The sequence below is a fragment of the Podarcis bocagei genome (genome assembly GCF_964188305.1).
Source record: "Podarcis bocagei genome assembly, chromosome: 3".
NCBI lineage: Eukaryota > Metazoa > Chordata > Lepidosauria > Squamata > Lacertidae > Podarcis > Podarcis bocagei.
Window position 1 is genome coordinate 8,197,277 of NC_138127.1, and position 14,077 is coordinate 8,211,353.

Sequence of the window (14,077 nt, forward strand, 5' to 3'; positions counted from 1 at the left end):
TATAACCTCTGCAAAAGCTTTGTGCAAATAAATCAGGATGAATGCTCAAACAGGGCATCTCAGGCAGAGATCTTTTCTAACATGTACTGCTTGTTATTTTTTTAACTGGAGATGTCAGGGATCACTTGATGCTTCTTAGAAATAATAAAATGTATAGTGTTTCTTCATCTCTGTATATACCCTCTTCCACGGTGCTGTTAACATGGTTAATATATTATCAGTGTGACCAATTCTATTGCATTTGTTTTTTATAATCAGCTGAAGGTGCTTGTGGAGGAACTCTCCGTGGGACAAGTGGAATTATTTCAAGTCCTCACTTTCCTTCTGAGTATGATAACAATGCTGATTGCACATGGACCATTCTAGCTGAGCCAGGAGATACCATTGCTTTGGTTTTTACGGATTTCCAACTAGAAGAAGGCTACGATTTCTTAGAGATCAGTGGCACTGAAGCACCATCAATATGGTAAGTCAATACAGTGGTCTCATTTCATATTTATAGAAACCTTCAAAATTTAGCCATTCAAAATTGTGTATTCATAAATTATTTGAAGTTGTTTGTTTTGAAGTTGTAGTCATTGCTGTCGTCGTGATGATAATAATGCCTGTATCAGTTCCATCAGGAATACATATGCATTAATCAACTAAATATTGTTAATGCTATTTTAGAAATATTTTATGGTGAATTACTTGGGGGGGGGTTAAGTTACAGCAAGGAATGAAACAAACACCTTTAGAAATGTGTTCAGAATGATGATGTGGTAGGATACTGCCCTCTAATGGAAGGATCCAGAATTATTTTTCTGTGAGTCATCATAACCTCTTAATATATAATTACACTTTAAGGATTTGTGGAGTAGAAATGTGCTTCTCATTTTGATGAGAGGGGATGAAAGAGAGAACTGACTCTACCAGAGAGTGTTGCTTTGCATTTAATGATACTTCTAGTTTTGTGACAACCACTGCAATTTAGATAGCAGCACATCTAGCGAACTTTAAGAATATCTCACCAAATAATAACTTCTAGCTAATAGGACCAGTTTTCTCATATGCCAGGTTTCTGCCCTTGCGCTGACCTTTCTACTCTTTGAAAACTGTTCCTGATCCATTATTGCTGACATCCCTATTTAAACCCATCAGTATGTTCACACATACATCTAAGTACACACACCAGTGCTTTTTGAGGAACAATTCTGGAGTACACCACTCATTTGGGCTGAAACATGAATGGTTAACATAATTCACATAGCGTTCTGAATATAGTAAATGATATCACATGCCTAAAATTAAACTTGTGTGCAGTTGTTCAGTATTCAGCTGAATACTGAATCCACACTGAATCCACTGAAAACAGGAGCGAAAGACAGTGTTTCTAGTACCTATCTTACCTCAGTTCTATTTTCATTCCAATAAATTGTTTTGATAATACACTTGCTTACTTCACATACATTTTCCAACAGTTGTCATAGTGATTATCTCTGTGATATTAAAGTGATACCAAAGCATATTGAGGACACTCGTCCTATGTTTTTTGTGCTGCAGCATTCAGGAATGAGGGGGCTGTAGCTTTAGAGCATCGTTTGAAAAGAGGTAGTTCAATGTTTCTCACATTTATTTATAAACTAGTTGCTTGTCCACCCCCCCCCCTTTTCAAACGTGCTTCTAGATCTCAGGTCTTTAACGAACATTCAAACTGTTGGTGTGGGAGGTTGAAGTGCAGAGGAGGCATCGAAAACAGGTCATTTCGTCTTGGAACAGGGCAGGCAAAAACAAGCAGAACAAATACAAATAGGGAATGAGTTGTCAGGACTGTTTTAACAATTAGCAGGATCACGCTACAGTCAATAAAGATGTTAGCTGTTTCAGTTCTTTAGTATGTAGGCCAGCCCTATGTATGTTTATTCAGAAGTTTATACTAAAAAAAGGGGGTTATATAAAAAAATTGTGCACAGTGCCATCAAAGTGGATGCAGAAACATTATTTCTTCCTCTCCTATAATGCTAGAACTAATGGTAAGCCTATGAATTTGATCACCATGAGATTTGGCAAACTCAACTTATGGACTTTGTTGCTACATGATGTGTTGATGACCGCTGGATTTAATGGGTTTCAAATGGGCCAAAGCAAATTCATGAATAGTTACCAGCAGCTGTGTGTTGTTTAAAGTAATGCCGAGCCAAACTTACGAAAGGTCAAAACTTCAGTTTGAATTTGGGGTGAGATTTAGTGGTGGATGGCTTGGTGAAACTGCTTCACTTCTTTCTTTCTTTTTTTCATTTTCTAGCCATGTTTCTCTTTGTGGGGTGGAGAACATTGCAGAGCTCCTCCTAGTTCAGCTACAAAAGCAGCTGCTATTTTTGATTTCCCAGAATCCTTTCTTCTGAGGGGCATTCTGGGAAATCTAAAATTGTGACCACTAGGCCTGAGAGTCTCTCTCCCCCCACCAAAAGTTGCCCCCTAACTGGAAAATGAGAAAATGTTATCCCATTTCACTGAAAATGGACCCATGAAGTTAGGGAGGGGGGAATAGCTATAAAAAAGTACATTATGGATCAATGGAACCTTTGAGTGTAAAGAATGTGTACTCTGGAATTTACTGTGTGAAAGGAGCAGAAATTATTCTGGCTAACTACTTTTTAAGTGGCAAAACTAATTTTAACCTGTTTACCACAAATCACTGTGTTATATTCCAAAAAGGTAATTTAGGTTGATGCCGAACTGAAACAGCTGTTTGGTTACAAATATTCATGTTTCTTTTATTTGCCAATGTTCTGTCTTTCACAAATTACTGATACCGTAAAAGGATTATTTGTTCTTGGAAGATTGAGGGTATATAATTATTTGCCCCCAAAATTTTAAATGACTGCCTCTATTTATTTTTTTGGCTTGTTGCATAGCCTTGAACATGGAAAACAGTAAGTCAGAATAGCAACTATGTCTCCCAAACAAACCATAGTTATATTACTCACTTTCACTGAATGCTGTGCATAGTGGTAAATGTAATTATTTATGTTTTGATTGTGTATATGTGTGTGTATGTGTGTATATAGTGTGTATGTTTATGTCTCTTGTGCTTTTATATAATTTAATGGGAGGAGCCGCCATATAATTACAGCCTGATGGAGCATTTGTATTGGTTTCCAAGAACTCCATGGCCTGACCTAGAAGACGTATTTACATTTTTATCCACCAATATATTGATCATTCAAATAAATAGCCTTCATATTTTTTTGAACTATTTCAAAATATATTTTTACAGGATACTTTTAATGTTATTTAGAGCTTTTGTCCCAAGTTCCAAATGCTTCATTCCCTCCTGAAGCTGCAACAATTTCATGGAGCACTGAGTTAGGGAAGGGAGTAATTTTGCCCAATCTAATGCATTTTCAACAAGGGACATAACATTTCAGTGCTGAATGTCTTTCATGGTGGGAAAAGGCAGTACTGGTACGAAAATTACCTTAAATGCTCAGCATCTTAAATCTTTTAACAGTTTCAGGCTTTGATTGAAACAACTTAGCCAATGTACCTGAATTTTGAATTCTTTAGTTTAGAAATCAAGTCTCATTATCCACCAGCCGACAAAGTGGTTAAACAATATCTTTGATTGACTAGTGCATTGGGTTGAAATTGACTTTTTAAAAAACTCCTTACACCTTATGGGTTCTCCTTTTCCTGGCATTTTCTTCTTCTGGAAAATACCCATGTATTGCTTAAACCTTGAAAATCTTGTATGCTAAGGGAATGAGTGGCCCACCAAGAACAAGAGCTTCATCGAAGGCAGGGAAAGGCCAACTGGTACAAACAACTTTGATTTCTCAGGCTCGTAGATCTTCAGTCCCTGCTGTTCTACAGGGAGCTGCATCAACAACAGCAGCTCCATCCAAGGAAGCTGATCAGCCAACAGCTGAGGACATGGCAGCAGGGAGCTCCAACACTCTCTTAGAGGAAATGTTACAACAATTTGCAATTTTGAATAAAAAGGTTGATGACCAATCGGCAAAAGTTGATTTAGCCATATCTTCAATTACCAAACTTTCTGAACAGGTGGCTAAGCATTCACAAGATATTGGAAATTTAAAGGACGCCACATCTGAAAATCGGAAGTTGGCCGAGGCTGCGAATGAAAAAGCAGGTGAAGCAATCCAGAAAGTGGAGGAATTGAAAGGAGAGGTAAGGCCGCTACACAAACATATTAGCGACCAGCAAACCCACCTGGCTTTAGCGGAACTGAGAAACAGGGAAAATAATTTAAGATTACGTTCCATCCCAGAGATTGAGAAAGAGGACCTGATTGGTTTTTTGACAGCAGAATTTTCTAAATTCTGGGGTATAAAGGAAGATACGGATTTTAAAATAACGACTGCATTCAGACTGGGAAGAGTTACCAGGAAGGACAGGCCCAGAGACTGTTTGATTATTTTAAGGGCCAAGCAGGAGAGAGACAAACTACTGGACCTACATTTTAACAAAGCACTCGAGATCCAGGACAGAAGAGCACAAATTTATAAGGACATTCCTAAACAATTATTGGATCTCAGATCTAACTATACTGACCTCGCTGGACTGTTGAGAGGCAACGGAATACCCTACAGGTGGGAGTTTCCACAAGGTATATCATTCAACTACAAAGGAAAGAAGATTAAAATCAAAACGAAAGAGGACAGCCAGAAGTTTCTGCACGACCACGGAGAAGACCTACAGAAAGGAACAGCAACTCTTTGGCCTCCACCAGAGTCTGGAAAAGAACCAGCACCCTCGGATTTGGACAAAAAAGAAGACGCCCCATAAGAGCAACAACAGATTGATACAGGATGTCTCTGCAGCTGTATAGCTGGAACATTAATGGCGCAAATTCTCCGGAAAAACGCAAAAGGATATTCCATATCTTAAAGAAAGAAAATTTGGACATAATATGTTTACAAGAAACACATGTGACCAGGCTCCACAGGAAGGTGTTAATAAACAAAAGACTAGGCCAAGAATTTATTTCATCAGACAGAGTTAAAAAGAGAGGCGTGGTGATCTATGCAAAGGAGAATTTATCACCAAAATTCTTGTTTAAAGACGAACATGGAAGAATCCTGGCAATTGAAATACAAATCCAAGGAGAAAAAGTTTTGATTTTAGGAATCTATGCACCGAACGAGGGGAAATCAGAATTCTACAAGAAGCTACATGAGACATTACTGGACTATCTGGACTATTCTAATATCATTATGATGGGAGATATGAATGGGGTCGTCTCTACTCTTATGGACAAGTCACAGAACCAGAATCTGACTAAAGATGGAAGACTACCAAAAACCTTCTTTGAACTAACTGACAATATGGATTTGATTGATTTATGGAGGACGAGAAACCCCCTAGGTAAAGAAGGAACTTTCTTTTCTGAGGCCCACCTGTCATGGACAAGAATCGACCAAATTTGGACAACCAGAGGGCTGGCACCTAAGACTACAAGAGTAGAAATCTGCCCAAAGACTTGCTCCGACCATAACGCTCTGAAAACGGAAATGAGATTTACCACTGCCGATTCCTTCAGATGGAAAATGAATGACAACCTGCTAAGAGATCAAGAGATTGTAAAGAAGGCCCAAAAAGCTTTAAAGGACTATTTTGAAATTAATTTGAACACCTCGGTGGAAAAAAGAATAATCTGGGACGCAAGTAAAGCGGTTATGAGAGGGTTTCTGATACAACAGAATACGATTAAGAAAAAATTCTGGAATGGGAAAAAGGATAAGATACTAGAGAAGATAAGAGAAGGAGAGGAAAAACTAAGATTGAATCCAAAATCAAAAGAGACTCTAAGAGAAATCAAATTCCACCAATCACAATATACGAAATTGATCAACCAAGAAGTGGAATGGAAAATCAAACAAATGAAACAAAGATCTTTTGAATCTGCGAATAAATGTGGGAAACTGCTAGCTTGGCAGTTGAAAAAGAGACAAAAATTAAATTATGTTACCAATCTAGAAGTTGAAGGGAAAAATATTCAGAAACCGGGAGAAATTAGAAAGTGCTTCCAGAAATACTTTAAAAAACTTTTTACACAAGGGTCCGAGGAAGAAATTGAGATAGAACAATTCTTGAAAGACAATGGCCTACCAGAATTATCCCAAGAGAAGAGATCAATCTTGAATTGTAAAATAACACAACAGGAAATTGAGGATGCCATTCAGAATATGCAGCTAGGCAAATCTCCAGGCCCTGATGGACTTACCTCCAAGTATTATAAGACGCTAAAAGACTATTTGATACAACCATTAATGGAGGTTTGCAACCAGATTATGGAGGGAGGAAGGGCACCAGATACGTGGAAAGAAGCATTCATCACACTGATACCTAAAGTGGAAACTGAAAAGACTCAACTCAGGAATTACCGTCCCATCTCACTCCTAAACGTGGATTACAAAATATTTGCAGACATTTTGGCAAATAGATTTAAGAAGGTTTTAAATGAAGTAATTCATAAGGACCAAGCAGGCTTTCTCCCAGGTAGACATTTGTTTGATAACACTAGGAATATTATTGATATTCTGGAACTTTTACAAACAAATATTAACACTAAAGCAGTGTTAATTTTTATTGACGCGGAGAAAGCCTTTGACAATATTTCTTGGAAATTTATGAAGAAAAACTTGGAAGGGATGGGAGTGGGAAGGGGGTTTGAGAACGGAATAGAAGCAATCTATTCCGAACAAAAAGCTAAGTTGATAGTGAACAATGTGGTGACAGAAGAACTCCAGATTGAAAAAGGAACACGCCAGGGGTGCCCCCTGTCCCCTTTATTGTTTATTTCAGTCCTGGAGGTTTTGCTGAACATGATAAGGAAGGATCGGCAGGTACAAGGAATACGGGTCGGAGTGAAACAATATAAACTGAAAGCATTTGCAGATGACTTGGTTTTAACATTAGAGGAACCAGAATCTAGTACAAAAAAAGTACTGGAACTGATACAGAAATTTGGTCGGGTGGCGGGTTTCAAGTTGAACAAACAAAAAACTAAGGTGTTAGGGAAAAATTTGACAGCTACTGAAACAGAAGGGTTTCAGAAGGAAACAGAACTAAACATTGTTAAAAAAGTGAAATACCTGGGGGTCAATCTCTCTTCCAAGAACTTGAATTTATTCAAAGATAATTATGAGAAATGCTGGTTAGAAGTTAAAAAAGATTTAGAAATTTGGTCAAGACTGAAGTTATCCTTGTTAGGCCGAATTGCAGCTATAAAAATGAACGTTTTGCCAAAGATGTTGTTTTTGTTTCAGGCCTTGCAGATTGTGGACAGAGTGGAATGTTTTGGAAAGTGGCAGAAGGATATCTCTAAATTTGTCTGGCAGGGCAAAAAGCCCCGAATAAAGTTTAAAATACTAACTGATGCAAAGGAGAGAGGGGGATTTGCCCTGCCGGACTTAAGGTTATATTACGAAGCTGCAGCCTTCTGTTGGATGAAAGATTGGATTTTGTTGGAAAACACTGATGTCCTGGATCTGGAAGGCTTTAATAACTCGTTAGGTTGGCATGCGTATTTGTGGTATGACAAGGCAAAAACATATGGAATGTTTAAAAACCATATTGTCAGAAAAGCAATATTTATGGTCTGGAAAAAATACAAAGACTTATTAGAAAGCAAAACTCCGAGGTGGGTATCACCAATTGAGGCCAAAGCTCGGAAAAAACCCAATATGGAGGCCTACTGGCCGAAATATTGGGAAATAATAGAAAATATTGGAGGTAAATGGAAGCTGCAGAGCTTCGAAAAATTACAAAGTATGGTGCAAGGTTGGCTACATTATGCCCAAATTAATGAGGTTTTTAAGCTAGACAAAAAAATAGGATTCCAGGTGGAAAAATCGAAACTTGAGACAGAACTGTTAGAACCAAAGACCAAGTTACTATCGAGAATGTACAACTTGCTGCTTAAATGGAACACTCAGGATGAGACAGTTAAATCAGCTATGATAAAATGGGCTCAGGACATTGGATATAACATCATGTCAGAAGACTGGGAGAGGTTATGGACCACCGGTATGAAGTTTACTGCATGTAATGCTTTGAAAGAAAACATTATGAAAATGGTATACAGGTGGTACATGACCCCGGTCAAGCTGGCTAAGATATACCATTTGTCCGATAACAAGTGTTGGAAGTGTAAAGAAGCTGAGGGGACATTCTTACACCTTTGGTGGACCTGCCCAAGATTGAAGGCCTACTGGGAAATGATCTACAATGAGTTAAAAAAGGTGTTTAAATACACCTTCCCTAAGAAACCAGAGGCCTTCCTTCTGGGCATTGTCGGCCAGAAGGTGTTAAAGAAGGACAGAACCTTTTTTATGTATGCTACAACAGCAGCAAGAATTCTTATTGCTAAGCATTGGAAGACTCAAGATTTGCCCACACTGGAGGACTGGCAGACGCAATTGATGAACTACATGGAATTAGCCGAGATGACTGCAAGGATCCGAGACCTGGGAGAAGAAGCGATGGAGGAGGATTGGAAAAAATTTAAGGACTATTTGCAAAAGTATTATAAATTATATGAATCTTAAAATGTCGCATGATTTGGAATGTCAGCCCCAGCAACATAAGCAGACTATTTATGAAAGTTGAATTATTTATGGAAGAACCAAAGTTTAAATGGGTAAAAAAGAAATATTGTAAGATTTTTAAAACAATTGGAAAATAAGAGATTTAAACTTGAATAGTAATTGAAATTACAAAAAACACACGAAACAAGGTTATAACTTGCTGATAACTTTATTGTCAAGAATGCATTAAGGGGAGACGCGGGGAAGTTCGATAGAAATTGGAAATAAGTTGATGAAATGGTCTGGTTTTATTGTTCTTGTTTCTTCTTTTTTCTTTTCTTTTTGTATTTGCCTTTTCGTGTTCTTTTCTTTTGTTTACTCTTTGTTATTGTTATATCTGCAATGTGGAAAAAGACGCAATAAAAAATTATTATAAAAAAAAAAAGAAAATCTTGTATGCTAAGGAATAATTTCATAGGGTGGCATTCAACTAAGTTTTGAAATTAATGAACATTTCTGTCCATCCATGAATCACCAGTTCTGCATTTATATATTTGAAGTAATGCATTTAGTGAAAGCCTCCAATTTAAAAATAGTTCAACTAGAGTTGAATATTCTATGGCTAAAAACATTGAGGATGGTTTTTCTTTTCCTTACTTTGAAGATAAGGCATGCACACCAAAGAATGAACATTTTACATTGGTTCTTCCACTCAAACATGTCTGAAACCAGATGGAGGTAACGCTAATAACATCAGTAACAGAGTGGTATAATTTATTGTTCCTCGTAGTGTAATCTGTAGTTCTTGCTTAGAGACTAGTCATCTGTTCAGATCAAAATGCATTCAATGTGCAGGGTAAAGAGAAAAGAAGCAGTAAATTGATGCTTAATTCACAGAGCATTAGCACTTCTTCTGCACCTGCTAATTTACTACCTACTGTGCAAGCAAACTATAAAGGCTTAATTCACACCCATCATTCCACCTCTGAATCTGACAGGAATATAAGATTGTGATTACGCTTTCAGAACCTGTGTATGGCCTATGATGTAATTTTCCAGGGTACGTTAAATTACATAAAAGGCAGTTGGTTTCTAAAACTTAATGTGTATTTATAGAAAGCTGAGTGATGCCTTGCATTGGTAGTTCATAATTGGTTGCCCATTTCATTTTAGATGCAAACTATATTCAGTATCAGCAAATGGAAGGGAAAACAGTTAACCTAGTTCTTCAAAGTACATATCAGAAAGAAGACATGTTATTCACCTGGGTAAAAAGGGGGGGGGGAAAGAGAAAATAAAACACCTTGCCTAGTCCCCCCACGAGACATCTATTTGCTATAGACTGTTTCCTATCACATTGCTTAGACTTTCTGACTTGTGTTATCATATTCCTGTTACATTCATTTTTCATTTCATTTTTAATGAATTGGTTGGTTATCCTACAGAAATCTCAGATAATTTGAGCAAGATTTTAACTCTAGCCAAACAATTAGTTGAGGGGCAAATAAAAAGCTATGTATAACTGCTGGTGTTTCCCATTCTTTTCTTTTTTATCAATGGATATATTTCATTTGTAACATCTGAGACTTTCCTATCTCCAAAATAAGTGACAGCTAAACCTTTGCAACATGGTGGTCTGTATGTGATTTTGGCTATTTGGATGAAGACTCATGAAGTTATTCCACATACATTCAAAGTCAAATTCAAAGAACCAGTGTGATTGAGTGTTAGATTTCAGTCAGCAATCAGCTCAGTTGCCAGTCCCAGGAAAATCTGTCTCTCGGTCTCACAGGAGGGAGAGCACATGATAAAATAAGATATGTACCACAGTATCAATCTCTGGGATGCCTTATAAATGTTGGAGGAAATGTATGAAGTATATAACATCCAAAATCTTAACACTTCTGGTGATACTGTATTGCAAATGTCATTGCATCTACTATTCATTTTTATCTTTCTTTGTTAAAATAATAAAGTATTCTAGGAAGTTCTCTAGGAAGAACATGAGAAATATTATGGGCATTTGGGCTGATCTTTCAGCACTCTTTCTGTGACTTTATTATTTAACAATAATATACCATATTTTTCCGTGTATAGCATACCCCCCATGTATAAGAAGCCCCCTATTTTGGGCGACTCAAAATTAAGAAAATCGGGGGAGATTGCCCATAGTAGTAGAGCTTTTTTGGGAGGGTTGCCAAAATCACTCACCCGTCTGATCTACACTGCCACTTGCACGTGTCACAGAAGCCACCTATCGCCTGCCCCCTCACCGGAAGAAGCCACCAATCGCCCACCCAATTGCCACAGCGACAGTCAATCAACACCGGCCCTTGCTGCAGCCACCAATAACACACCCAATAGCCGCTGATAATCTCCGGCTCATGGCAGCAACTAATCCCACATTCCCTCATGCATTATCAGTGTATAAATAATTTTTTAACATAATTTTTAATTAAAAAAACCTTGTCTTATACACGGAAAACTACGGTATGCATAAAGGAGATAGAAACTGACATTGTTGGGGGGCATTTTCTAATTGGAAAAGAGACAGGCAGGGAAAAAACCCCACTCGTAATGATTAGTTCAGCAAGGTGAGATGGAACGACAGACGTGCCGCTGAAAGTTCACTGGCATGCTGCCATTCCATAAATGGTTCAACTATTAAGACTGCAGTGGCTTGCATTAACTCAAAGTAAATTCATCAATGAAGTGTTCGCACAATAATGTTCAATAAACACCTTTGCCCATTGCTATTACTGTTTAGTTTACACACCAATTTTATTGATTGCTGCTATAGCACCGAAAGGATATAGCACTCAAGTTCAACTTGATACATATGTTGGTCACTGCATTATTTTTTTTAAAGGGTCTGGCAGGCTGGTTATATTACATGCACATGTTTTTATTTTATTTTGCTGTTTATAGCTTGACTGAGAAAGCAGGAACCTACATTGTACTGGGTGGTGAAACACAAGAGTTATGGTTGTAGAAAATGTGTGTGTGTGTTGATTGAGCCATCATTTGTATTGCTCCCACTCACATAGGCATTATAATTCACATAGGCATGTCACTGTAAAACAAACTAGAAATGTGTATTATTATCATACAATAGACCTTTTTTTAAAAAAAACACACCTTGATAATCTAGAACCCATGGAAAAGCTATTTAGAAGATGGACAGTGTTGCCTGGTGACTCTTACCTAAGATAAGTGCTGGGCTAAGCCCTGCTCAGGTGTTCCATTTCTCCAGCGTGATGACCATTTGGGTGAAAGAGAGCAGGAGTGGGGTGGAAGATGAAAAGCATTTTCTCTGAAGTGGGGAGCCCCATTCTACATTCATGGAAGATCCCTCTAAAATTTAGAACACGGTTTATACTTAATTGTAACATGTGTGGGTAGCAGCTATGAGTAGAGGAGACTGCCCTCTTCAGAAGAATGCCCTTCAACCAGTAGAGAGAAGAAAGGTCAGAGGGCTGGAGTAGGCAGGGCTTGCCAGTGATGGCCCAAGAGAGGGAAATGAATAGCCAAACAGGGCTAAAATCCATGTAGAATGATTCTTGGTGTACTGATAAATGCTAAAAGTAAATGTGGATAATTGAAGCAAACCTGTTCTACATACACTTACCCTGAAGGCCCTCTTCGATGTAAGATGTTTCTTTGACATCATTCACAATGACATCAACAATATAACAACCTAGGAGTCTTCCTTGCAATATGTTTGCTTCAAACATTGCTTGCTTGCTGTAATGGTTGCCAGGGCATCATAGCATTGCTCAATTGGCTGCACCTTGGCATGGTTCAGGTAGCATAGGAACATCAGATTGGTTCTGCCACTGTACCTTCACAGTGCTGAGCTGCTGTGCTGCTTCTACATCTCTCACCCTTTCCATATCCATCAGCAATGCTCCGCTTTAGGAAGCAGGTGAATAACACCACCCCACCTGTACAATCCTGCTGACTGCAACTGCTTGCTTGTTCATGTATTCATACTTCGCCTTTTCTGTGTAGTCCAAGGCAGTGATTTAATTATAGGCATTTCCACTATTGTAGAGAATAGCCAATGCCCAGTTTGCTAAATGACCTGTCTCTTTGGCAGTAGGAAATGTTGCAAAGCAAACAGCAAGCATTTTTTCCTCTTTTGCCCATGTTCCTTCTTTGGGCCCAGTGGATAATATTTATTTAGCTCCACTGTGTGCTAAATCTATATTAATTTCTGCAGCGCTTTAATAATGAAAGTTGTAGAAATTAATACCATTCAGTGGTGCATTGCAAAGCCTTTTGTTTATGGCAGTATTTTGTGAGAAGCTAGGGTGCTATAAATATGTTAAATCATTTCCTGTTTTTATATCAATAGGAATCCATTGTGTAAAAATAATTTCTTAAGGGTTTTGCATGCTCTTCAGAAGACTGAGTATAAAGTTTATTAGATTAATATTAATCTGATTTTCAAAGATCAAGGGACCTTGCACTCTTCTCCAACAGCTAAATTATACATATCTTTTATGAATGTTCACTTCTCTGTTTTGTTTTAGCTTTCCAATATGTAGAACCACTGAGTCCGCATAGTCAGATATAGACTTTTGTTCTAGCGATTTATTTTGATTTGTGCATGGTAAGATAATTATTCTTGCTGTTCCTTAATATTTTATTATGCTTTCCCCAAAAAAATGACTGAATATATACACTAGTTGTGACTCTTGCATTCTTAAGACCAATAGTCCCCAATACAGTGAGTCAATCTTTATTGTTTCAACCATGAGTAACAACAGAGGAGAACCCCAGAGATAAAGAAAATGCAGAATAGCCTATCTGTAACAATGAAACAAAACTAGAGCATTTGGGGAAGATGTGTCAGTGACTCAGAAAGACGTACCAACAAAGCAGTGATATAAATAGTCTGGCCCATGCCCAGCCAAGCCAGTTTTACATTCTTGCAACTTTCGGTTTCAACAGAATAAATTCTACAAAATCCTTCTAATCTTAGCAATTTTGCAAAGTAAACTGAGTGATCTTCAGAATAGCATTGTGAAGATGGAAGATAGATTTGGCTGTGAAAGCTTTCAGGCTTGCCTCCAGCTTTATCACCTTTAAATTGTATGCTCACAATGCCATTATGGTAGCTGCATGCTATATGTGATGTTATCAGATGGATATTGCGTGGCAAGGCCCCCAAACCAGCCCCTCGTTAGAACAAAATTCACACTGACACAGAATTTTGGTTTAAGGTTATTGGACAAAATTTTAGGCCACAACTTTATTGATTACAGAAATGTGAGCGGTATTGGCTTAGGCATTGGCAAAGGACTATATTGGACTTCTGCCCCCTTTGCAGGAAGTCAGTAAGGGTAAACACCCAAAGAGGAAGCCACATCGGGGGAACCCGCTGGTAGCTCTCCTTGGTGTCCCCAGAGGCCTGGCATGGCCCTAGCTCCTCAAGCGGACTTCGGACAAGATCCAGGCCCTGGATTCCTTTAACGGAATACCCTTGGTCAATGGAGGGGCAGGCGATGGCTGAGAGCCAGTGTGGTGTGGTGGTTAAG

At 38.2% G+C, this 14,077-nt stretch overlaps 1 protein-coding gene across 1 annotated transcript in view; it reads left to right on the forward strand.

The window, feature by feature from the left end:
• CSMD1 (CUB and Sushi multiple domains 1) overlaps positions 1 to 14,077 on the forward strand; it is a 998,673-nt gene that overhangs the window by 508,421 nt on the left and 476,175 nt on the right. The window contains exon 5 of the mRNA XM_081189289.1: positions 259 to 466. Coding sequence (XP_081045415.1) covers positions 259 to 466 — 208 coding nt within the window. The remainder of the gene's footprint in view (positions 1 to 258; positions 467 to 14,077) is intronic.